This window comes from Podarcis erhardii (assembly GCF_964252035.2).
Source record: "Podarcis erhardii genome assembly, chromosome: 2".
Classification (NCBI taxonomy): domain Eukaryota; kingdom Metazoa; phylum Chordata; class Lepidosauria; order Squamata; family Lacertidae; genus Podarcis; species Podarcis erhardii.
This window is the reverse complement of record NC_138498.1, coordinates 38,429,577-38,453,556: the sequence shown is the minus strand read 5'-3', so window position 1 is coordinate 38,453,556 and position 23,980 is coordinate 38,429,577. Positions and strand designations below refer to the sequence as shown.

The 23,980-nt window shown below is 44.2% G+C and overlaps 1 protein-coding gene across 1 annotated transcript in view; it reads left to right on the top strand.

Annotated features, from left to right (window-relative positions):
• Nucleotides 1–11,175: 11,175 nt before the first annotated feature.
• Nucleotides 11,176–23,980, top strand: part of SEPTIN9 (septin 9) — a 194,293-nt gene continuing 181,488 nt past the window's right edge. Inside the window, exon 1 of the mRNA XM_081850852.1 lies at nt 11,176–11,506. Coding sequence (XP_081706978.1) covers nt 11,485–11,506 — 22 coding nt within the window. The 5' untranslated portion in view covers nt 11,176–11,484. The remainder of the gene's footprint in view (nt 11,507–23,980) is intronic.

Sequence of the window (23,980 nt, the reverse complement as noted above, 5' to 3'; positions counted from 1 at the left end):
TAGGTGATATTCACATATCCAGATGGGACACTCTCCATGATACTGAATCAGCTACTGGGCACTCCTTGGAGAAGAAGAGCAGGATATAAATGTCACTAACTAATCAATCAATCAATCAATCAATCAATCAATCAATGGTGTTGCTTTGCTTATATTTCCCTGATCCTCAAGGACCATGGAACAAGCATGCTTTCTTTACCAAACCATCTTCTGAACCAAACCATTTACTTATCCAAATGGCACAAGGCACATCTGCCATGGATTTGACCATCAGATTTGCATTGTCCAGCTGGGAACCTTAGAACTTGAGGAACTATCTGGGCTACAGAAGCTCTTCCAAATAGTGTGTGTTTTATGCCCCTCAGGATCTGAGGTTTCGAAGTGAAGAAGCTTCATGCTGCAATCCGATTGAACTCGGTGGGGCTTACTTCTGGGGAGACATGAAGGATTGCACTGCTAGCCTTTCAAGAGTGAAGGTGTGGAGGGCTCTCTTTTAGAACCTAGTACACATGCTGGCTTCCCTAGTGGCTCATGGTTAAGCTCTCTCTGCACTATCCACAAGCTGTAGCCAAAGTTTGTAGCTGATCCCAGATGTGGATGCCACACTGAGTCAAACTTTAACTTAGCTCAACACAGCATGGGAGCAAAAAGGACTGGGGGGGGGGGCAAAGTGGCTGCAAGCTCAGTCCCAGGACATCATAGTTAGACTTACCATATGAACCAAGCCATCGTCTAAAACTAGCTGATACAGTGAAAGAATAGATTTGACATAAACAGCTACCAAAGTGAAACATTTCCGCAGATTCACTTAGATTGCAGTCCTATACACACTTATAGCAAGCCTCACTGATAGGGTTTATTACTGAGTGAACATGTATTATTGGGTAAACTCAGATATATAATTATCGACTAAATGTAGTGAAAGCAGAATAACTCTTATTTGTACCTTCTGTGGTTATTCCTAAATAATGTTTGATAACAAAGCAGGTTTCTTGAGCTTTCCTTATGAATAGCATCCCTCCCTCCCACATCATGAGTCTGGCTGTGATGATGGACACTCACTCAACACAGGGCTCTTTGTTATTTTAAGAAGGATGGGACCATCATGTGCACCATGTGGATTTATTTCACAGTTAAGTGTGGACACACCCACAGTGATAATGGAACAGGAAAATGTCTTGGGGCAGGCTGTTTAAAAACAGACATGCATTCTGTGTGCTGCAATGATCAGTTCATAACCCCATACATCCAGCGCTGATAGATTTGCGGAATGAGCTTCAGAAAGAAGGGTTAAATGGGGAGAGGAGGGCAGCCGTGCTATTAACTCTGTGCATCAACCTCCCGGCCCTGTAACTGCTTGTTCACCTTAGGCAAGCATTCCAGACCCCCTTCATTAAGCTGTCTGCTTCCTACTCTGCAATATACAAATCACTCTCTAATTAGGCTCCATTTGTCTGCTACACCCTCTCGGCAAGGCACATGCGTGTGCCCAGATTTCACTGCAACTGGATCTTGGGGAGCAAGAGCAATGATTTGTAGCTGCCAGTCTTTGGGCATAGCCTGCTTGCCAAGGCAAACTTGGAGTGTGGCTGAGACTGGATATTTATGAGTCCACCTCTTCTTTTTTTAAAAAAGAGGCCAGGTCCCAGTGTACTTTTCAAAACTTTTGTTTCTCTCCATTAGACCTCAGTTGGGCTCCCAAAAGGAGGTTTCATAGAAATAGATTTGTAGAGTTGGAAGGAACCCTATGGAACATCTAGTCCAACCCTTTGCAATGAATGACTCTGCAGCTGTCCTATATAGGGATCAAACCTGTGACCTTGGTGTTATCAGCACCATGTTCTAACCAACTTAGTTTCAATGCTAAACAGGCAAAAATACCATCTGGTGCAGTCAGGCACAAATCAACCTTTTCTTTTCTTTTTCAATGAATACCAACCTCCATTGCTCTCCTGGGGAAAATTTTCCTTGCTCTCCCTCTTAGTTTAGCTTCTGATGCTGGGCCAAGGTGGTTTCATTTCAGAGAGCTTTGTTGTTGCTGGTATCCTAAATTCAAGAGGGTGTTTGTTGGTTGGTTGGTTGGTTGGTTTTGCTTCAGGCTCTTTTGCTGAATGATGACGAACTGCTTATTTATTTTTATTTTTTTCCTCTAAGTATTATTCTGTTACGTTTTATTCCACTGGCTTTCATTTACTGTTATGTTTGCAGTTTAATTAAGTGGTTTGGGCTGTTTATTTTACGCAGCATTTTGCTGTGGTTTTCAAACACTGGTTTTTGTTCGCCAACTTGGGGAGTCTTGGCCTGACAATATAAAATAAAATAAAAAATATTTTAAAATAAATAAGAGCTAACGATGCTGGGAGTTAAAGACCGAACAAATAAATGGGAGGGAGGTGGATAGAAAAAGGAAGTGGAAAGCCAAATCGGATTTGCATGGCAGAATAATGCTACTTCTATTTAATGTGGGTGTGAGGAACTTGCAGGACTCTCTGTCTGGCTCTAGGGACTCTCTCTACAGGTCACAGTCCATACTCCTATCACCATCTCTGTTTCACAAGCCCCTTTAGTCTTTTTGTCAGGATAGAATGTGCCCTTGAATTGTAGAGATGCCTCTTGCTTGTCTGAATGGAGGACAGAGAGAGGTGTGTGTGGAGACTAGCCTGTGTACAAAGGTAAAATTCACATTCATTGCTTCACCAACTTTTGCCTCTTTCCCCACCCAACACTGGCATGTTACCCCCTCCCTCCCCCAAAGACATCCCAGAAGGGAATGTAGCCCACAGGCTGAAGGATGTTCCCCATCCCATTTAATGTTTAGACCCACAAGCTGCTGTGTACTATACAGAACCAAAAGTAATCTTACGTGATCTCTATCCAGATAACTTAGAGCAGAGGCAGATTTTGGGAAGTGCAACCGGTTTGGTTGCACTGGGCACAGAGCCTTGGGGACACCACAAGGGATGGTGCAGCTATGATGTAGAATGGAAGGTGAGAGGTGGCATCACACAGGGCATCTCTGAAATTTGAGACCCCAAGTTTCACCTATTAGAAAATCTCCCAGAAGACTTGAAAGTCCAAACAACAGGTGACTTGCACTTGATATGCATGATCACAAAGGCTAAACCATGGGAATCAGTCACAGCAGTAGAGTAACAACACCCACAAAAACCCCACAAAACCCGATGGGATGATCCATACCACTGTCCCCTAGAAAACATTTAGGACTAAATCAGAGCAAACGTCAATCCAGTGAAAACCCAATTGAAATTTGCTCCAGTTCAGCAGTAAACATTGAGTTTTCCTGGGGAAAAGCAGAACTGTCAATGAGCTCTAAGTCCAGCCCTAACTACAGCTGCCATAGAATCATAGAACTGTAAGTTGGAAGGAACCCAAAGGGTCAACTAGTTCAAGCTCCTGCAATGCAGGAATCACAGCTGAAGCATCCCTGACCATTTCCTATGCTGGCTTAGGCTGATAGTCTTGGGCTGATCTGGAGAAACACCAGATTGAGGAAGGCTGTTTCAGAACACTCTCATCACCTCAGCCTATCTTTTGAAGTGGGGTGGTGGGTGGGGGACTGCAGCTGACCAGAGATAGATACAGGTCAGTTGGAAACTACCTTATTCAAAACCAGGATTTGAAGACCACAGATTTAAGGCTGTGGTGATGTCCACTTATTGCTATGGGCAATGATTCAGAACCTTCTGGCCCCAACCTGCCTCTTGAAGCAAGGCAACAGTGAACAGAACATCCATTTTCTAGGGGCCACTTTTCCAGTCCCCTGACCAATTCCCCCGCCACTTGCCTGTTGTGTGTGTTCATGTGCACCAACCTATATGCATAAGGCCCTTGCCAGCTCAGGTAAATCTTATTCCCTTCCTGGGCCTCAGTGAGTCAACGAAACCCGGGTAGATTCCAAAGGGCATGCAATCTTTTTTAATAATAAAACACACACACACACACACACACCTTGTGGCTTTCTGAGAGGATGGCAGTTTGTTCTTCCTCAGATCAAAGGAATGAGTGGCAGTTGGCAATGGGAAGGAAATTCCACGCCAGTCCGTTTCTGCAGCTGCTAGCGGGAAGGCGGTTCCATGAGCTCCTCCTGAAACGCGTCCAAGTTCTGAGGCTATTTTCCCATCAGGAGCCATCCATGCACACATCTGTCAGAGCAACGCTGTCTCCATGCAGCAGAGTGCACCCACAACAAAACTTGAAAAAAGCAGACAGAGGACTTCCCTGGTTCTTTGGAGGTGGTTGGCTGGCAGGGAGAGAAATCTCCTCCATTTGGAACTGTTGGGTGTGCAGGCAGAAAATTAAAGGTGCCATCTCCTTGACTGGCCTGAGACACAAGCCGTCATATACTGCTGGAAAGATTTGGGGCAGCCTGGTGCCCTCCAAATGCTTTGGATTACAAGCCCTAGGAGGGAACCTTCTGCAAGAAAAGAATAGTCCACATTATGTTTGCTGCTTCCTCTGCCTAATCCCTTCAGCCTTTAATAATACATACTTTGTTCTGATTTTCCTGAAAAACTGATGACGCTGAAAAATACACACTGATGTGTCTCCATGCAAGGTTATAGCAACCCCTAGAGTGGCTATAGCTGTCTCCTGGTGTCACCCAGATGTTTTGAACCACAAATCCCAGAATCCCTGGCCATTGGTCATGCTGGCTGGGGCTCACGGGGGTTGTAGCGCAAGATATCTGTTAGGCACCAAATTAGCAAAGGCTGGGACAGAGCATGCTACATGCTGACCTTCCCTCATTCACTGAAGGAGGAAGAGGAGTGCAGGGGGAGCACACCACCCCCAGCAGTGTGATCCTAGTGGGGTGCCATTGCAGCTGCCCCCTCCACCTGCGCTGGGTGCCATGCCCTGAGGACGTGTGTCATGCCCCTGTGGGAGGCACGCCACACCCCTGAGACGTGTGCCAGCTATGCCCCTGCCTGTTCTCCGCCCCCTGGTGCCGGAGCATGAAGCTCCGCCACTGCCCTCATTGCATCCATACTGCATTTACCAGTGCATGTAATACATTGCATGGACTGATCAGTCCTCCTCCCAGTCCCCTGCAGTTTGCCAGAACCTGTGGACAATGCAGTGCCCTTTTTCAAGCTGAGATGCTAAAAGATCTTGCAAATCTGATCAGAAAATCATTTTTAAAAGATTGAAAACACACACAACCACCCCACACCCCAATTTTAGGACTGACTCCATAGAAGAATGAGTTCTGGCTCTTGAATGCCAAGGCAAAACATACTCAAACGTACAACCAGCCACACAGAGCTGGCTTGAAGTTGCATCTGTGTCATCATCATCATTCGAGTTGGAGAGCTGCTTACTTGCAAGGGTTGGTAGCAAATCAGCATGGCTGGCATCTGCTCAAAGGCTTTGTGGCAAAATACCCCAGGATACAAAATTAATTTGAACTCTCTAATAGAGCCATCTGTGTTTGAGCTTCACTGGCTCGCTAAGAAATACTGTGTGAGGCTGATTAAATTAGTTGAGGCCCCTTTCTGCTGACTCAGGTCCACAACAGGCCTTCTGGCTTTACCAAAATACACAGGGCAAGTCTGTTGCCCATCCATCCATTCCCAAGGCTGCAGATGGGATTGCCCACCAGCTGTGGTTGGGAGAGGCCCCATAGAGAAGGCTTTGCCAACCTGGTGTCCCACAGATGTCCCATCATCCCCTGGGAGTGGCAGTCCAAGCCATTTAGAGGTGAAGCCTGCTTTGGAGTACTGCAGCTGGCATCTCCTGCCTTTGCAACTTCTTTATCCTATCTGCATCCTCTTCCACATGATATTCTAGGTGTTTTTAACTCTTCCTCTCTGCCAGTGGGCTGGATGGCACAGCACCACCTACTGTTTGCTTTGGCAGCCCTCCTTTCATCCTGCTCATCTGCCAAAGTGAGCCTGACAAGGAAATAAGCTGGGTGGAAAACTTTCTAAGCACCCTCCAGCCATGTAACCATGGAAGAAAAAGGTATTGTGTGTGCTGGAATGGAGCTGGCAGGCCCAGAAGTAAAACAAACACAGCACTGGAGAGAGGGATGTGGGTGATTTACAGCCCCATCACTCTGTTTTCCATCTTCACATCCATCAGCAAAGCCATTTCCCACATATGATGAAAGTTGCTTGGCAGCTAATGGCCCTGAAGTGCTGACCTGTTGCTCTTTTGCCCCTGCTTATCCTCCCCATTCATCTGCCCTTCATTCTTCTTCTCCGGCCTCTCTTTAATGAGGGGCGAGGACATCCAGTTCTTCCCCTTGGAGTATCTCTGGAAGATTCCTAACTCTGCTCTTTGGTGGAACACACGACAATTTTGCTGAGTCCTTTCTGAAAGTCCTGCATGTATCACAGCAAGCAGGCACAAATGTGAGGGGAAAGCAGGGAGAAAGCTAAATATTTGGCTCTTGTAGTTCATGAAGAAATCAAGAGATAATGTGACTTACTTCGTTTGAGCTGCACAATAGGCCAATTTGTTAAGCGTTACAATGCACCTTTTGATTTCAAAATGCCTGGGAGCAACATGGCTTTTGCCTGCCGGTGATCCAGGAACATTTACAGAAAGACTGAACCAAATTGAAAGTCTTTGTGGGGTCTGTGCTTTGTATGATTTCTTTTGTTTTGTATTTGTTGGCAGTGTTGCATGCCACCCCATCTCTGAGCGGTGTGAGATTCCAGGCACTTTATGTTTCCTTTGGAAATGAGGCACAGCAGGGACTGTGGTGTCTTTATGAAATATGGTTTATTTACACATATATACGACCTGAGCCTATGATGGAGGGTTTCACAGCATTAAAAACCCCAAAGGTTCTTGTTTCTTCCAAAGCCATTGCCTTGAATTCAAGCAGAAATCAGCCATGGCTCTCTCTGCCCTTCCAGACTGCAGCTTTTGCATCCAGCTTCTAGGTCACATCACAGCAAACTGCTCTATTCTAAAAGCTGGAGAAGGGGTCCCACCCATTCTTCATCTGAAAAACAGCCTCCTTTCCATTGTTCTCTTAATGGCCCATCACCCAGGTGATTACCTCATCAGGAAGCTAACCTGGCTTTTAACACTTGCTAGGATTATAGGGGTCTGTCACACACATAAGAGTACATTCACCGGAAAACAAAATGTTTATTTTGAATGTCAGAAGGCAAGAGCCAGAACAGAGGAGCCTAGGCAGAACCTGAACCTGGCAAGATGGAGTGGAACCGGGAAGAGTACAAACAGGTTGGGGCAGACATGGGATTAAATCTGAATGTTAGGGGCAGCATTTGGATGTTATGGTATAAATTCTGGTAGAATTGGGAGAGTTGCAGTCTTCCCCACCCCCCAACAGTGCAGAGCAGGTAAAGTGCTGAATCTTGATTCATTCTGAAACTCAATCAAGATAAGAAGGAGGTAATCTATGGCTCCTTAGGGAAGGTTCGTAGATCATTGGTAGACCGTGTGGTGCAGAAGGTTCCAGTTTCAGTCCCTGTTATCTCCAGATAGGCCCAGAAGACACTCCCCACCTGAAACCCTAGAGAGCCATTGCCAATACTGTGCTAGATGGACCCATGTTCTGACTCAATATAAGGCAGTTCTCCATGTTCCTTTGTACCTCTGTCTAACCTAGATTCAGCCTAAATTGGTTCAACCTCATCCATCCCAGAACCACCTCCAAATCAGGTGTTCAGGACCACAGCAGTATCCCTGGGAAATGAGAGACAAGAGTTGTGTGTCATCCACGTCTTCATGATTCTACAGTCCAAAACTCGGGGGGGGGGGGGAATTTCCCCAGCAGTTTCATATTGAAGAGCATGTGTTTAATGTATTCAAATCTAATTGCCATTGTTTTTCAATGGTGAAATGCTGTTCAGGGAACCCTCAAGCTGAAGAGTGGTTTATTAAATATTTGTAATAAGCAAACAAACACCAGGAGGATGAGCCTTGTGATTTGTAATCACAACATACTATGCAAAAATACACCCCCCACAAAAACACACTTGAGTTTGAATATATAATATTTAAAGAGAAGTCACAGCATGTTCTTCAGTGGAGATGTTCTTCAGTCCTGTAAATTGTATGTCAGCCATACGCTCCATGTTGGAAGGGCCACTGGCCCCTTTCCTCTGTTTAAACATTCATGTTTTGCCTTGTTAAAAGAAAGAAAAAAAGACTATTGCAAAGCTACTCCAGGGTTTGGGTGTAGGAAGGTGCCGTCCCAGTTCCAAAGGCCCGGCCTGGGCCCGGCTTGCCTTCTTGCAGCTCCAGAAGGTGGCAGAAGCTCAACCACATTGAGGGAGCCTATCATGGAGGCACATGGTAGTGGCTCTATCAGAATTTTGCACCTGGGGTCACCACCCCTCTGCACCCCCCATGCTACACCTTGCCTACTGCCATTGCACACAAAAAAAGCTTTTTTTAATAAAATGTGTGAATTTCCTTTCTTATCTTATGAAACAGCCAGGTGAAAAAAAGTTCTAAAATGACTTGCCTATCTGAAGCTGGTGGGATCTGTATTATATTAAACATTAACCTGTCCTCTTAGGCAAAAGTGCCGAGCCTCTTGACAATTCGGCCATCCAGGCAGCCTAACGAAAACGATCTTTGTCATGTGGCCTCTGATATTTTTTTCTATTCCTAAACTATTGCATTTTTTTTTGATTCAGCCCCAGGAAGGGGGAAAGTGTGCCAGGTCTCTGGCCTAGATTAGCAGTAATAAGAACTAATCCATTGCAATTAGAAAGAGTCCCAGTTTTTAAAGTGAAAGGGGGACGAACCCTTGGGATGTTATTTGAGGTGTATGAGAGGAAAGCCTGATTCTTCACCCAGTGAGCCGTCACGTACAGAATTCAGACTGGATTTTATACTGTTCTAAATGGCACCACCTTAAAAATAAATAAATCTGTAACTTAAATTACTCAGAATGGGAAAATTAAAACCTTCTCTGTAAGGGGCACTGAACTTAAGAACAGCTCTGGTGGATTGGGCCAAAAGGGCCCCACCTCATCCAGCATCCTGTTTTCACGGTCACCAACCAAGTGTCTGTGGTAAACCTGAGCACATTTGTGCTCTCTCCCCACTTGTCTTTCCCAGAAAATGGTATTCAGTGGAGGGAGGACAATAACCATTGTAGCTAGTAGCCACTGGTGGCTTTATCTGCCAACAGCTGACCTCAGAAGATGTTTCTAGTCCTTTAGTAGCAGGTAACTGGTCACCTTTGCTGTACTGTGCTGCAAAGTGAACAGGTGGAGCTGTGGTCTAAACTGATCGGAAAGTCGGCAGTTCGAATCCCCGTGATGGGGTGAGCTCCTGTTGCTCTGTCCCAGCTCCTGCCAACCTAGCAGTTCGAAAGCACACCAGTGCAAGTAGAGAAATAGGTACTGCCGCGATGGGAAGGTAAACGGCGTTTCTGTGCGCTCTGGTTTCCGTTACGGTGTTCCGTTGCACCAGAAGCAGTATAGTCATGCTGGCCACGACCCGGAAAGCTGTCTGTGGTCAAACGCTGGCTCCCTCAGCATGAAGCAAGATGAGCACCACACCCCATAATCACCTTTGACTGTCCAGGGGTTCTTTACCTTTACCTTACTGTGCTGGGATTCTGCTGCACCAATTGATTCCGTGCATCTTCTCATGAGGACAGAGCTTGTATGTTTTTCTTAGTTGGGCAGAAGAGAGAATTACAGGAGGAGCAGCTTTTCTTATCCCTGAATGACATGGTCCATGTGCTGAAATTTTACAGGTCTACTAAAGATACAGAACGTTTTGTGGGCTGTGTCTTCCAGGGTGAGACAGTTGTACCTTCTTAATAGTGGTTGTCCTCTACAAAGATTCCTGTTCTTCTGGTCTAAAGTCGATGCAAGGGATCCACCTCTTTTCCTGCATAGGGATGTGGGGTGGATGCTCCTCCTGAGTAAATTGCCTGCCCACATTCAAGTTATTTTTATTATGAAGATGAATATGAATGATATGCACATCCCTTTTCAATTGATTTTTTTCCTTTAAGTCTAAAATGTGTGTGACTGGCTTTATTGTAATATTTGTTTTTTATTGCTGTGGTCTGGAACTGAACCCACAATATCCCTGAGGCATTCCTGAGGCATGCCTGTATAAAAGTAAAATAAAATAAAATAGTGCAGTCCTTTTTTCTAATCCTGGTTTTACCATATAATTCTAGCAGCCAGAAATTGGCATGCATGAATGCATAAGTAGAAAAACCCTCCCAATAGGCTGATATTTATTTATTTTTTAAATGAAAATCAGCAAGCTGGTATCTCTTGTGAATGCTGCAAGAACAGCTCACCCTTTTTAGCCCAGGCAATGACTCCTTTTTTCATCTTTTAAAAAACAGGACCCATAATGTTTCAGACCCTTTCCTTACTTTTAATGTTTTCCCATCTCTTCACTCGTTTTCCTGATTCCCAATTACTTGCAATTTACTGCAGGTGTCTTCCCTGCCCTCATCGCCCCCAAACACACACACAAAATCTGCAAAAGATCAGATGTCATACAAGGTGCTCAGGTACCCAAGCCTCCTTTAAATAAAATATTAGTGGTGTTATGTGGAAACTTAGGTTGTAGACACGCTATACCTTTAAAGCACAATCAAAACACATTACCCCCATGAAAGAATTCTGGGTTTGGTCGCTTGTTAAATGTTGCTAGTAAATATAATTCTGTGGCCAGGTAAACTACAGTGGCCACAGTTCTTGGAGAGAAAGAACAGTACTTCAAAGGTGCCTTCAAGGTATAGTGTGTACAATGCCTAAAGTAGCTGCCTGGCATGCCCAGTTCCCTCCAAACAATGACTGGCTGCACACAGACACGTAGTCTCCTAAGTCTACACTACAGGATTTGAACCAATGTTCTTACGTAACCAGCAGCCTTGTGCAAGTCTCTCCTTTCAGAGGGGAAAGAGGAGCTTTGTGTTTACCTTAAACAGCCAGACAGGCCCTGATGTCCTTTGAACTAGTGCCTGCTTGCCTCTAGACCTAACTCTGACCTAAGCTACGGGGAGGAGCAGGGAGCAAGGCACACACAGAGAAAAAGCCAGTGGGTGGGTGTGGGACATAGTGGGTGGGGTGTCAGAATACCTCCCCCAGAGCACACAGGTTAAACCTGAAGGGAATCTCCGAGGCCTGGAGTGGGCAGGGACTTGCACCAAGCCTGATTTGCTCACAGAGGGGAAAAGGTTAAAGTGCTGCGGCAGCAGCTGAGCTCTTCCGCTAGCCGCCTCCTTCAGCTTTAGCCTAGTTGGAACAACCCCATGACTGCACATCAGATTAGAAAAGGTGTGTTCTAATTAATGGGAGTGCTGTGGACTCCCTCCTCAGCTGCAACTGTGTCTGTATATGCATGTAACACGTAGGAGGAGTACACTTTCCCTGCTGAGCCCTGCCTGCTGGAACAAAAGGATTATAAAGCAGACGCAGATCACCCTGGGGATTATTTGCCGGAGTAGCTTGAAGAAACTTTGCTGGCTTCCTATGTAACAGCTGGGACAAGAGCAGCATGAGGAAGACATTGAACACAGGTGAGCAGAGGGGGAAATGTTTCTTCAGGGGCTTTGCATCCATCACCTGGGCTCTCTTGCTGCATACAGAGAGAGCGAGCCTGGGTTGTTCGTTTTGTTTTATCTGTTGTGTGGTTAACTGCTCTGGAAAGATCAAAGTTGCCTGGTGTAGGGAAATAGGGAAAGCATTGGCAGCAAAAGCTGATGGGGGAAATGGGCATATGAAGTCTGAAAAGTTTGGCCAGGTCTGCTCAGAATTACATTGCATGGAATTCAGTGGGACTTACTTCTAGGTAAGTGGGGGATATGATTACAAACTAAATCCTTAGACCAGTAAAAAAAAAAAAAGAAGAAGAAGATACATGTATATTCTGCTGCTGTATCCAGTGGCGTAGCGTGGGTTGTCAGCACCCGGGGCAAGGCAAGTAATTTGCACCCCCTAACCCGTGGATTTGTGCCCCCTAACCCTAACCCCCAGATGTTGCGCCCGGTGCGGCCGGCCCCCCCTGCACCCCCCACGCTACGCCACTGGCTGTATCTCTCCAGAATTTATTCCAGATTACAGTTTGAATGTGAACCAATTAGTGTTTTTAAATGGTAGTTCTCCCCCCCCCTACCCTGCTAGTCTTGGAGGGCTTAGCCTTCAAAGCAGAGGAAGACTATGTGGGGGAAGGGAGATGGACTAAAGACTAGGAAGTGAGAGTGCTGGTGGAAGTAGCCCTTACTTGTTGAACTATAGAATCCCTACTGTGACTTCTCATGGTTTTATAGGGCAGCTTCATGGGTTGCAGTATGAGGTACTTTTTATATTATGTTTTCCACCACATGGGAAAATATGTTGTAGAACAAGAATCAAACTCATGAGAAGCAACCCTAAACTTTCAGTATACCTGTAAACTGTGTACTTGTTTTAAAGTTTCTCTGCAACTCTGAGGACTAGGAGCTTGTCAAATAGATCTCCTCACTCTGGAGATGTAGGGACTGGAGATCGCTAAGATAATTTAAATGAGTATGCATTACTTGAAACTGAAAATGGCCTGCATGCTAAGGAGTCAACTGGCATAAGCTTAAAAAAAAAAAAAAGTTGGAAGAATAGAAATTGGCAGGTACAAAGGAACCAGAGCAGATGTCAGGGTGTCTTGGCCTGACTCCACATTGTGCAACTGAACACTGGTGACCTCCCTCCCTCCTGAGGAAAAACAATATGGGTGATTTGTGGTGGCAAGCAGAGATGAGGGCAGCTTAATATTTTCACTACCTGTTACTGCTGCAAATTGCACCCCAGTCAGAGGCTACCTGTGGAGTTTTAAATGCATGTTTGTTTCCTGTTTGTGGAAATAAAGAGAGGCCACGCATTTGCATATAATACATATATGCGTATTTGCATATAATACGTACTATACACATTAGCATATAATACGTACTGAGGAAATTACTGAACCACAAGTAATCTCATACAACTTTAAACAGTCTCCAAAGACTTTCGGGAACTGTAGTTTGCAGAATAGGGTCTCCTAACAATTCTCAGAGCCTTTAACACTTCCCAGGATTCTTTGCAGGAAGCAATGATTGTTTAAAGTGGTATGATACTAGAAGAAGAAGAAGAGTTTGGATTTGATATCCCGCCTTTCACTCCCTTTAAGGAGTCTCAAAGCGGCTAACATTCTCCTTTCCCTTCCTCCCCCACAACAAACACTCTGTGAGGTGAGTGGGGCTGAGAGACTTCAAAGAAGTGTGACTGGCCCAAGGTCACCCAGCAGCTGCATGTGGAGGAGCGGAGACGCGAACCCGGTTCCCCAGATTAGGAGACTACCGCTCTTAACCACAACACCACACTGGCTCTCCATACTGTTTTGAATGTATAGTTCAGATGGGGCCTTAGAGGTCAGATGAATGTCCAAAACAGCCAATGTAGGTGAAAGAAGCTCTACATCTCTATGCCTGCTGACTTTACGTCTTGTTTGTTCAGCAATAAAATTGGACCAAAGGCTAAAGTGAAGTTAGGTCTCCATACAGGAAATAGGAATCTTTTTCATCTCAGCAAGGTACTTGCAAAATTCCACAATGGTCAGCAAAGTGCTCATATTTCTCTTCAACTGTGAGTAAGGGTCCAGGCTATCAACGTTAGCTGCCCTGAACTGTATGTGACCTATGAAGTTTCCTAGAAATAAATCCCACATGGCTACAGCAAACAAGACTGTGTGAAGGCCCAGGTTGTTGCTAGGGGCAACGCCAACATCTTTGCCCAAATGGTAGCAGAGCTCTTCGTTTTGAGTTGTTATGACACCGGTAGCCAATGAATCAATGGCCTGTTTTTTTCTCCAGCTTATTAGCAATTCAAGGAATTTTTATTTTGTTGGTTGGAAACTTATATTAGTGGTCATTATTCATCAGGCTGACACAGACAGAAGGCAATGTAGATAGTTTTTTCTCACTAGACTTCATTTCCTGAGTGTTTTTGGATGCTCAGAAGTCTGCTGCTTAGCAGAAGAGAGTATGTTGTAATACAGCCACAGATTTATCACACACTTTGGCAAAGAGTGTACTATGATCTCACAACTATTTGCAGAGCCAGAAACTACAGTAACTCTCCCCCGAAAGGAATGGCTCTGTGAAGGGGAGGAGAGAGGCTCCTAAAATTCTAGTGCTGTGTTTCTTGAACTTCTAAGAGACAAGGCATCCATGTACATAGGAGTAAGATCTATTAGCTCTCAAATGAGCTTGCCCCTATGTGAGTTGCTGTTCTGGGCATGCATCATTTGAATTCATTCTGGTGCACCTGCATCTAGTCAGGGTGCTCTGCTATTTATTTTTTCATTATGTCCGCTCAGGTCTTGACTTGCTGGCAGTCCATAATACATACAGCCAGTTTGCACTGACTTACATCTGAACTCAACAAAATGGAACCACCATCACACAGAATCATAGGATTGCAGAATTGGAAAGGATCCCAAGGGTCATCAAGTTCAACCCCCTGAGATGCAGCAATCACAACTAAATCATGTGGAGACTTTCATCAAGGATTATTTCATTTGTATCCCACTATTCCTCAGATGAGCTTTATGTGGTGCACCATCACTCTTTCCTCCACTGTCAACATTTGCTGTGAAGTAGGCTAAGCTGACAGAGGCTGACTGGTTCAAGGTGGCACTGGAGCTTCATGGCTAAGTGGGGATTTGAACTTGGGTCTCCCTGGTCCTAGTCCAACCCTGTAACCACTGCACCACTCTGCCTTTCTCATTAGTACATCTTGGACATGTCCTATAGATTGTCAGCAAACCAATACCTGAGAATTGATAGAGCCATTCATTATCTGGACATGAAAACAAGTTGTGTATACCCGCTCTTAAATTTTGCTGATTTTATTTATATGTTAATAATTGTTTAAAATTACTGTGTGTATACCACTTAGGGATTGTTTGGGCAGTTTATAAATTCTTCTGAATAAGCAGAAATAAACTTTGTAGCCACTAGCTTGCAAAACACCAGCACCATCTGTCCACTTCTAAAACCTGTACATAAATCAGATCCAGTATGTATTTCCTGACATGGGACCAACTCAGAGCAGTTGAGCCTTTGAACCATGCAGTGAACAATCCTCTATTAACAGAATTTGGAATTCATTCTTGCAAAGATACTGAGTCACTGGAATTCTCCTGAATGATTGCACAGTCTGAGCTCACGGTATTACAGTTTAATTATGTTGCAAGTTCTGAAAAACTGGGAGAGTCCTAATAATAAAGTAATATGTGACCTGAAAGCCAGGTTATCTATTAGACTGGAAATAAAGATTGGTTTGGCCAGTGGCGTAGCGTGGGTTGTCAGCACCCGGGGCAAGGCAAGTAATTTGCGCCCCCTAACCCGTGGATTTGCGCCCCCTAACCTGTGGATTTGCGCCCCCTAACCTGTGGATTTGCCCTAACCCCAGATGTTGCGCCCGGTGCGGCCGGCCCCCCCTGCACCCCCCACGCTACGCCACTGGGTTTGGCATATACCAATAATAGAGCCCTGTTCATTGCAGGAATAATAATTACTGTTACTGTGAAACTGATCAGCTGTATTTATTCATTAATCCCTGGAGTGGTAACCACAACTCTGATTCTCTGAAGGCTGGGTCGCATTACAGTGGACAGGCGTAACTATGCTTTTTGGTAGTCAGCAGCTAAATTGTAGCAGGATTTTTATGGAGGAGGACTTCCTCTCTACCGGATACATTAATCCACATCTGATTTTTGCCAAGCAAGGAACTGGGAACTGGGTCTGATTTATGTAGAGGTCTTGGAAGTGTACAGCATGGCCAAATGGCCCGGGATGTATTTAAAAGGACATGGGTAAATTCCTTGCCAGTGTTTTCAAAGCACAGAGCACATCATTGTTGAGTAGGGTACAGGAATAGCATACCACAGATTGCCACCAGAACAAGTGTCCTAAGAACCAAGTCTATTGAGGATTATGATTCATAACCTTCATAATGTGGGTGAAGGAGGCTTTTCCAGGTATTTGGATACTTACAAAAGTCTTCCAAAATCAGCACGTTTGAAAATATGACAAGTTTTGTAATAGGGCCACTGTTTTCCTGAATTTTTGCATTAGTAAATACAGTGGTACCTTGAGTTACAAACGCCTCAGGTTACAAACGCTTCAGGTTACAAACTCCGCTAACCTGGAAGAGTTACCTCAAGTTGAGAACTTTGCCGCAGGATGAGAACAGAAATCATGTGCCGGCGGCACAGCAGCAGCAGCAAGAGGCCCCATTAGCGAAAGCACTCCTCTAGTTAAGAACAGTTTCAGGTTAAGAACGGACCTCCAGAACGAATTAAGTTTGTAACTAGAGGTACCACTGTATTGGGTATAATGAAACCAAGCATGGTATAAAAGGCTGGCAAGTTTCCTTCTGATTCTGACTCATGAAGGATTTTGGGTAAGCTTCCTTCCTTCATCTCGTTTAGCATGTATCTACTTCCACTATGGTTCTCAACAGCTCTACTACCTACTCAGAAGCTCTGCCTGTGACATTTGCTTTTTCTGCTAGACATAGCACTGTACAATTCTTGCATAACTTCATTCATCTAATCCTTCAGGTTATCAGTGTAGTTGGTGGAACCCAAATTCCTCCTCAAAATTGCTCATAGCCCATGCACATTTTGTGACAACTTGAAAATCTGCTCAGTGCATTATTTGGTTATTTAAACAATGGTACTTCCAACGGTACTTCCAAAGAGTCTGTAGCTCATTGGTAGAAAACAGGCTTTGCATGTACAGGGTCTCTGGCATCTCCAACACAGGCATATAATGTAACAGGGTTGAAAAAGATCTCCACTTAAGATTCCGGAGAGCTGATTTTGGACAGCCACTTGCTGCTTACAGTAAATCCTGGGATAGATGGACCAAAGGTCTAACTCACTGTATAAAGCAGTTTCATATATTCATATTTGGCATGCCTGACAACCACAAACCACACAGGGACTGTGCTACACTAGATGGCAGCAGGCTAAATGCAACATTCCAAGCTGACATTGTAGTATAACTAACCCCACCCCCATTAGTCGAGACCTCTTTTTTTTTCTTTGGAGGTACCTTCTCCCCTACTTCTGGTTTAGCGCTACAGTGCTTAAGCAGCTATGGGCAACAATGCCATCTGGATGCGTACCAAGAACACTAAGCAGAGCCAGTTCTGGAGCCATACCCTGAAGAACTCCAGCTGTTGCCTCCCCACTGTTTGACAATGATCCCTTCATAGTTCATTATTGTGTAACAATTGCTACTGATATGGAATCTGAAACAACTGCTAAATGATGCAAAAAAAAAAAGTGATTGCAAAATTAACAACTGCTTGTTTTTTCTTGCTGGATTTGCTCACTAAAAATAGTCAATCAGAACAGCTGGACCTCGCCAACCACAACAGTTGCCCCTTGCAACACAGTAGGCCGCTAGATGCCAAAGATGAATGAAACTTCTGTTCAGATTAATGAGGAATATTTAGATATGAAGTTCGTTTTATATTTTACACTAACTGTCCATGGCTTGGTGAAGAAAGTGTTACCACTGTGCCAATGCCATCTTACTCATCACTCTGGCAGGGGGCCTGCAGAAGCCTGTCTTGGCCAGTTAAATTGCCAGATGTTGAGCAATCGTTATACATTTATCCCATTTTATTGTTTCTAATAAAAAATACATTTTCCTGTCTTGATTATTGTGTTGATTGAAATTCTAATAATAATGTCAAGCTCAAGAAACAAGTTAGTTGGGCTTTGAGTCCTAGTTAACTGCTGTTGAAGGCAGAATGCTTAGTGTACCTTAAATGCAATAAAAAAAGAAACCACTAATTTTCACCTAATCCTTGAGGCCAAATGAAGACTAAACCCAATGGCCAAGCCTATAAGGCCTTGCTAAAAGAGCTTTTGTGTCAGTGGGAAAATCTTCACTGATTATGGCAATAAATATCTGAAGGGAACGAATGGAATAACATTTTTACTGAGAGCTGCCTTTCACTCATCAGGAGAGAAATTGGACTGTCAAATCTCCTGAGAACATTTATTAAGTATGAGGGCAAGGGATAAGACTTTTCTTTATTTGTCATCATAGGCTTTCTCCCATGCCTCACCATATGCATTGTCTGCAGTCTATATCAGATCTAATATGTGATTCCATAGGAGAACAATGGAAGAGTGACAATCTTCCTTTGCAAGACGTGTTGGGCAATTCTTCTTCCACAATGCTGGCACTTGGAAAATACCGGGAACCATTGATACTCCCTAATTTAGGCATTTCTAAATTGGGAAATTTAAATGTGTGGGATGATGCAGCAGGGGAGGAGCATATAGTGAATGAAAACCGCCTCAAGGACTTGCCATGAAAGCTCACCTTGCAGAAATATTTTAATTGTTGGGAAGGAAGTTTAAAATTAGGTTGGCACCTGAGCCACAAACTCTGCAAGTCTGCCAGACCTCAGCTCAGCTTCTGATTTATTTTTGCTTCAGCTTGCAAAATCCAACCTGTGATTTGTTGCTTGGGCATTTTTCGTCTATCTTTCAGAATTTAGCTTGCTCCAATCTAGACACCCTCTGCATACGAGATTCTGTTTGCTTTCAAAGAATCAAGCTTTATCCTTGAAATCATAGGAAGAGAGCAGGCAAGGCAGTGAGGAAAGGCTTCTTTTAATCTGGGAGTGGCCACTAGCTGTTATCCAGAGAAAGAGCTTTATGTTTTCCCTTTAGCGAGCAAGAAGAAATTCCTGTGGCCTAGTTTTGTAAAGTCACATGGACTAGAACAGCCTGAGTTTGCAGCTGGAATTGACCACAACATATTAAAGGTCAGCTCTCTTCTCTCTTTCCACACATCACTTCTCTCTCTTCCAATCCCTCCACTAAAAAGCACCCATTCTCTGCCGTGGAAAACACTGTGCCCTTGTTTCAAGTAACTGCCTCTCTTGATGAGTTGATAGCATAGTTACATTTTTCAGCCAGTAAACAAAAGCCACCGTGCTTGGTCATGTTTGCCTGGAGACTTTAGGATTATGAAATCTAACCAATTCACATGGATCACCTATCAGCTTCCTACATGAGTCATTTCCTTTCTTGTGGCTGAACAGCCAGTCTGGTTTCAACATACTTGCTCTGTTCTTGACTTCTGACCTTTCAGTGGGTAAGACCCTCTACCATTGGGTCAGAAACCTTCCAGTTGTGGGGATGCACCTCCCTTGTTGCTTCACCACATCCTTGGCTCTTAAGAAGATGGGCTCCTTTATTTATTCAATACCTTTGTTGGCTTCTCCTTGCATACCACTGGTTGTCATTTACTGACACTGATTAGTACTCATTTTCCAGCTCTCGTCCAAGCATTTGTGTGTTCATTTTGCAATTCTAGGATTTCTCAGGGTCTCTGTTTCAGAATGGGAGAGTAAATTTGCCATTCATTCAAGATTTTGATGGTTAAGGAGCAGTGCATGCTAAGAACATATGTGCAACTATTTTTTCTCTTTTTTCATTTTTCATACTAGCTCTAGCGACATTTATTGATGCATGATGAACAGGTTTCTTTGTTTGTTTGTTTTAAATTGAAGCAAAAGGATTTGGGCTTTGTATACACAGCCAGAACATAGGGCACTTTATTCATTTTAGCTACTCATTGTGCAGAGAAGCCAGGGTGTTAATCTATACCTTACCATGGTCTTAAAAAAAGAGGGGGGGGGTGACTACGCCTTCTAATCACTAAAACATTGCTCCCGTCTCCCTTTTAAGCAACGAAGGCCCATGCCATGGGTGAGAGTATTGCTGTCAAGCCCCAAGTACCCAGCAGCTGAGATGCCTATTATGCACATGTGGCAATCAAGGGGCAGAGTCAAATTATGCTGAGACCAAAAACCAGCCAGTACAGATTGTGAAAGCACAAACTCAGTTACTGCTTTACACAGCTTTCTGCTAATATATGCATCTACTTTAATACAGTATTCACAAATGTTGCCTCTTACAAACATACATGATTTTCAGTCTCTTATGATTTTCTTTATACATGTCACCATTTCCCCTTCCACCATTTTTCCTTCTTTGCTGCAGGATCTTTTTACTAGATAGGATTTTTGAGTTTGCCATCTTTCTATTTTGCATGTTCATATACAGGGCATTAGTTGGCCTGTCTTCCCCAAAGGGAGACAAACTGGATCTAGAATTGGCCTCCACAGTCACTTATGGACTCATTGTTAAAACTGTTTTATGGAAGACCATCTTACTCGGCTACGAGTGATCTCCAAAGAAGAAGAATACAGGGCCATATAATTTCTTCATATAGATTGTGTTTGACTTCTCGTGTGTCATCATTTCACTGGCTTAATCTTTTACTGTGATTAGCCTTGTTTAAATTCCTGTAAAACTTATATGCTCAATAGTTCATCATACCATGATTTTCCCCTCCACTTTATAACATCAGAAGAGGAAGTATTACTGGGATTTATCATCAGGATTGCTCAAACCTAAACCATTAGCCCTGCCAGCAAGGATCTGGCTTTTCCACAAAGCTTTTGCTTTTGTTAAATCATTTATCTGCAGGAGAAAGCCTACATGCAGCTGCATATGGATATTTATTATCTACCTTAGATAGATCAGACTCCTTGAGCAAGACTACTAAAAATTCTTCTGGGCACCTAGAAATATGACAGTGGCGTGTAGGAATAAGGATATATTTGTAGGCCTTTGTTAAAGAACGTTGGCTGGTAGAGTGCTATGCAGCGACCATGAACTGAATGTAGCAAGAATTGCCAATTATGCAATAATTGGGATGGGGCGGGGCGAGGGCAGCATGGTCTATATGAATACCTGAAGTAGACATAAACTGTATTGGTAATACTTTCTTGAAAGGAGAGACCAGTTTGCCCAGTGCTGGCAACATCTCCTCAGGCATAGGTGCCAACTCCCTGGGGCCTTGGGTGCCCGAGCACCCACATGAAGGGCTGGGCATGCACAGATTTCAGTGTCAGGGCCAAGCACACTGCATGGCACCCACAGCTCTGGGCACCCATGGTTGTGGGGCCAAGCTGGCACTCCTGTCCCCAGGGCTAAGGCACACCAGGGGATATTCAGTGGGCAAGGGATTGTGTGCTGTGTTCATACTTCCTTCCTTTTCCTTCCTTATCTCTTTGGAACCTCACAGGGCTGGTGGCTTGGTGCAGACACAAGGGTGGGATTGCAGTGATCAGTACCAGGTGTTGAACAGCGCTTTCCCTGATAACTGGTGGCAGTTCAATGGGTGTAATGAGCTCTTCAGAGACTGAGAGCCAGTTCAAGCACTTATCAGAATGGGCAATCTGTACACAATGTAAGGTAAACAAGACTCCCACTATGGGCCCCTCCACATCTTCTTTTTAAATGGGTGCATTCTGCACCGTGTCATTGATGCAAAAATAGTGCATTAGTGGTGTGATTATGTTGAACTATCCAGACATCATTCTACTTTATTAGTGGTTCTGCAACATCTCCCCAATGCTATTGGATAGTTGGATGGTCATTCTGTTGCTGTAGCACAACAGAAGTGGGGAAGAGGAGAGGGGAAATCAACACTTGACAGGATTTTAGTAGGAAACTATGGGACATGCACCTATTGAGAAAGAAGCAGTAGGACTGCCCCAAAGCTTTTGTAGGCACAAGTGGGTTTGAAAATGTGATCACATTTAACTGCCCTGATAAATATCAAGAGCACACATCATGATCTATTCAGGATGCATACCCCCTATACCTTTAGCGTAAAATGTGAAATGGGTTGTATGCATATGTGGGAAGCTACCTTGCACCAAGTCAGACCACTGACCTGTATTGTCAACACTGATTGGCAGGGGCTCCCCAGGGTTTCAGGAAGGGGTCAATCTCAGCCTGACCTTCAGATGCTGGGGACTGAGCATGGGATCTCTGGCACACATAGCATGCGTTGCTCTGCCACTGAACTATGGCCTTTTACCTGCATAATTTCTCTGTGAGCCTTCCTCTTCAAAAATTAAGAGGCAAGGTGGAACAACTCATTATGGCATACATAAGATGATGGAACATCATCTAGGTGTAAATTGGCCTGAGGGCTGCCATCTGCACCCCTTTTTATATTTGATATTTTTGCAGATATGGCCCAGCATTTCAGATCCGCTGTAGCCATAGCTGCAGGGTATCTATATGAATTTTTATTCAGAGTTGCCAAAGCAAATTTAAACAGTGGCATAAGACTGTCAAAATTAATTAAAGGAAGCCCAAGTTGTTAACGATTCTTAAAGAGGGACAATTTGAATTTTGATTCTTTTTCAAACAAGTGTATACATATGTATAAAAGCTTTTAATTTCACTCGCAGCTTTGTAAAGCACGCCACATCTCTGGTATATACTTGCAAGTAAAATGGAAACCGGAAAGCCGTGCTGTTTTTATGTCTGAAGAGATGACTAATCCCTTTCTCAGAAAATTGTTCTTTCCTTCTGCCCAGCTCAGTGCTCTTTGTCCTTTATGAACCCAGCAAACCTGGCACATGATATAAGCTAGTGAGACTGCAAAGACCTTTCCATGACTAGCTCAGAAATACTGAGTGATTGTCTGGCAGCAGAATGAATGACAAACATGCCCCTTTCTCTTGCAGTCTACCTTTTTCCCACTCTTAGCAAGCTGTGCCCTCACTAGAGCTCTACTTGAGCTGTGATTTGAACCTGTGAAGGTCCAGTTCTGAAGTGCATTTCACAATATGGTTCATCACATGTTGCACTGAATGCAGGTACATAGGAGCCAATTCCTAAGGGCTGAGGACCCTTCGCTCGCCCCCATAAAATATTTGAGGGGATCACCCACCAAAGTTGATGGGCATTGCCATTCAAATGGCATACAAGTGTTTGTGAGAAACATTTTCCATAGATCAAACAGGATTGATTGTTAACAGTGAGCATGGTAAGGGAAGCAATGGCTTTGGGAAGGAGGCGTAAGGCTCTGGCATGGCCCTAGAGCCCTCCCACCTCCTCCCCAAAGCGGGACAAGGGCTTACTAGGCTTTGCGAGGGAGTCAGGAGGACTCTTTGATTAGGTTATCCACACTGCATATGACCCAGGTGACTGAAGAAGAAAGTGGTGATTGTGATCACGGTGTACACCTTGGGCAGGTGTGGCTACACTCTCTCTGCTGGTATCCCCTTCATTTGGACACACTGCAGTGTAATGCAGAATCAATATGTAATGAATTTTTATTTTTGGATTGAAACTATATTCTGAAGAAGTGCTTTATGTGGGGGGAGTGTAATAGATCTAGCTTGTGTGTGGATTACATAGGGGGACAAGTAGTCTGTCTCAATTGATCCTAAAATAAAATGTGTGCACACAGCCATAGTTACTGAACTATTTCCACTTTGTTTTACAAGTTACATTGGGATGAAAGTAAACAAACTCTTCACTTATTGTCTTGCTTTGAGGATAGGGAGTCCGCTGAGCTCTGAAAAGAGCTCTCAGCACAACATCTCTGGCTAGGAGAGCAGAAGCAATTACTCTCTCAACACCAGTGACCCTCTGCAGCAGAGTGCGCTTGTACTGATGTTCTCCCCTGAGATGCTGCTCAGCGCTTCAGCTGGGTAGTTCGCCAGCAATTTAAGCACCAAGCCACCGATATTAAATTGTGCATCAGCCCTACAGCAGCAGAGGCGCTAAAAAAGAAGAAGCAGAAAATTGTTGCGTGTAAACATGACCATTATTGTTGGGGAAAGAACCTCTGTGCAGTTACTGGTTCTCTTAGGGAAAAGCTAGATATGATGGCGGCACAGATCTGAGTATTTGAATTAAGCTGCCATCAAATCTTCCCCTGCTCCCCAATGTGCCACTACCATTGAAAACTACCTCCTTATCCCTACCAGTTCTCACTCCGAGGGTACCTCCAGGCTGATGTTTTCATTGCGGTTGTATGCTGCAACATGTCCTTGATGCAGTAATAGTGCATTAGTGGAGAGCTATCTGCACATCATTCCACTTCGTTGGTTGCCCTGTGATGCTTCTG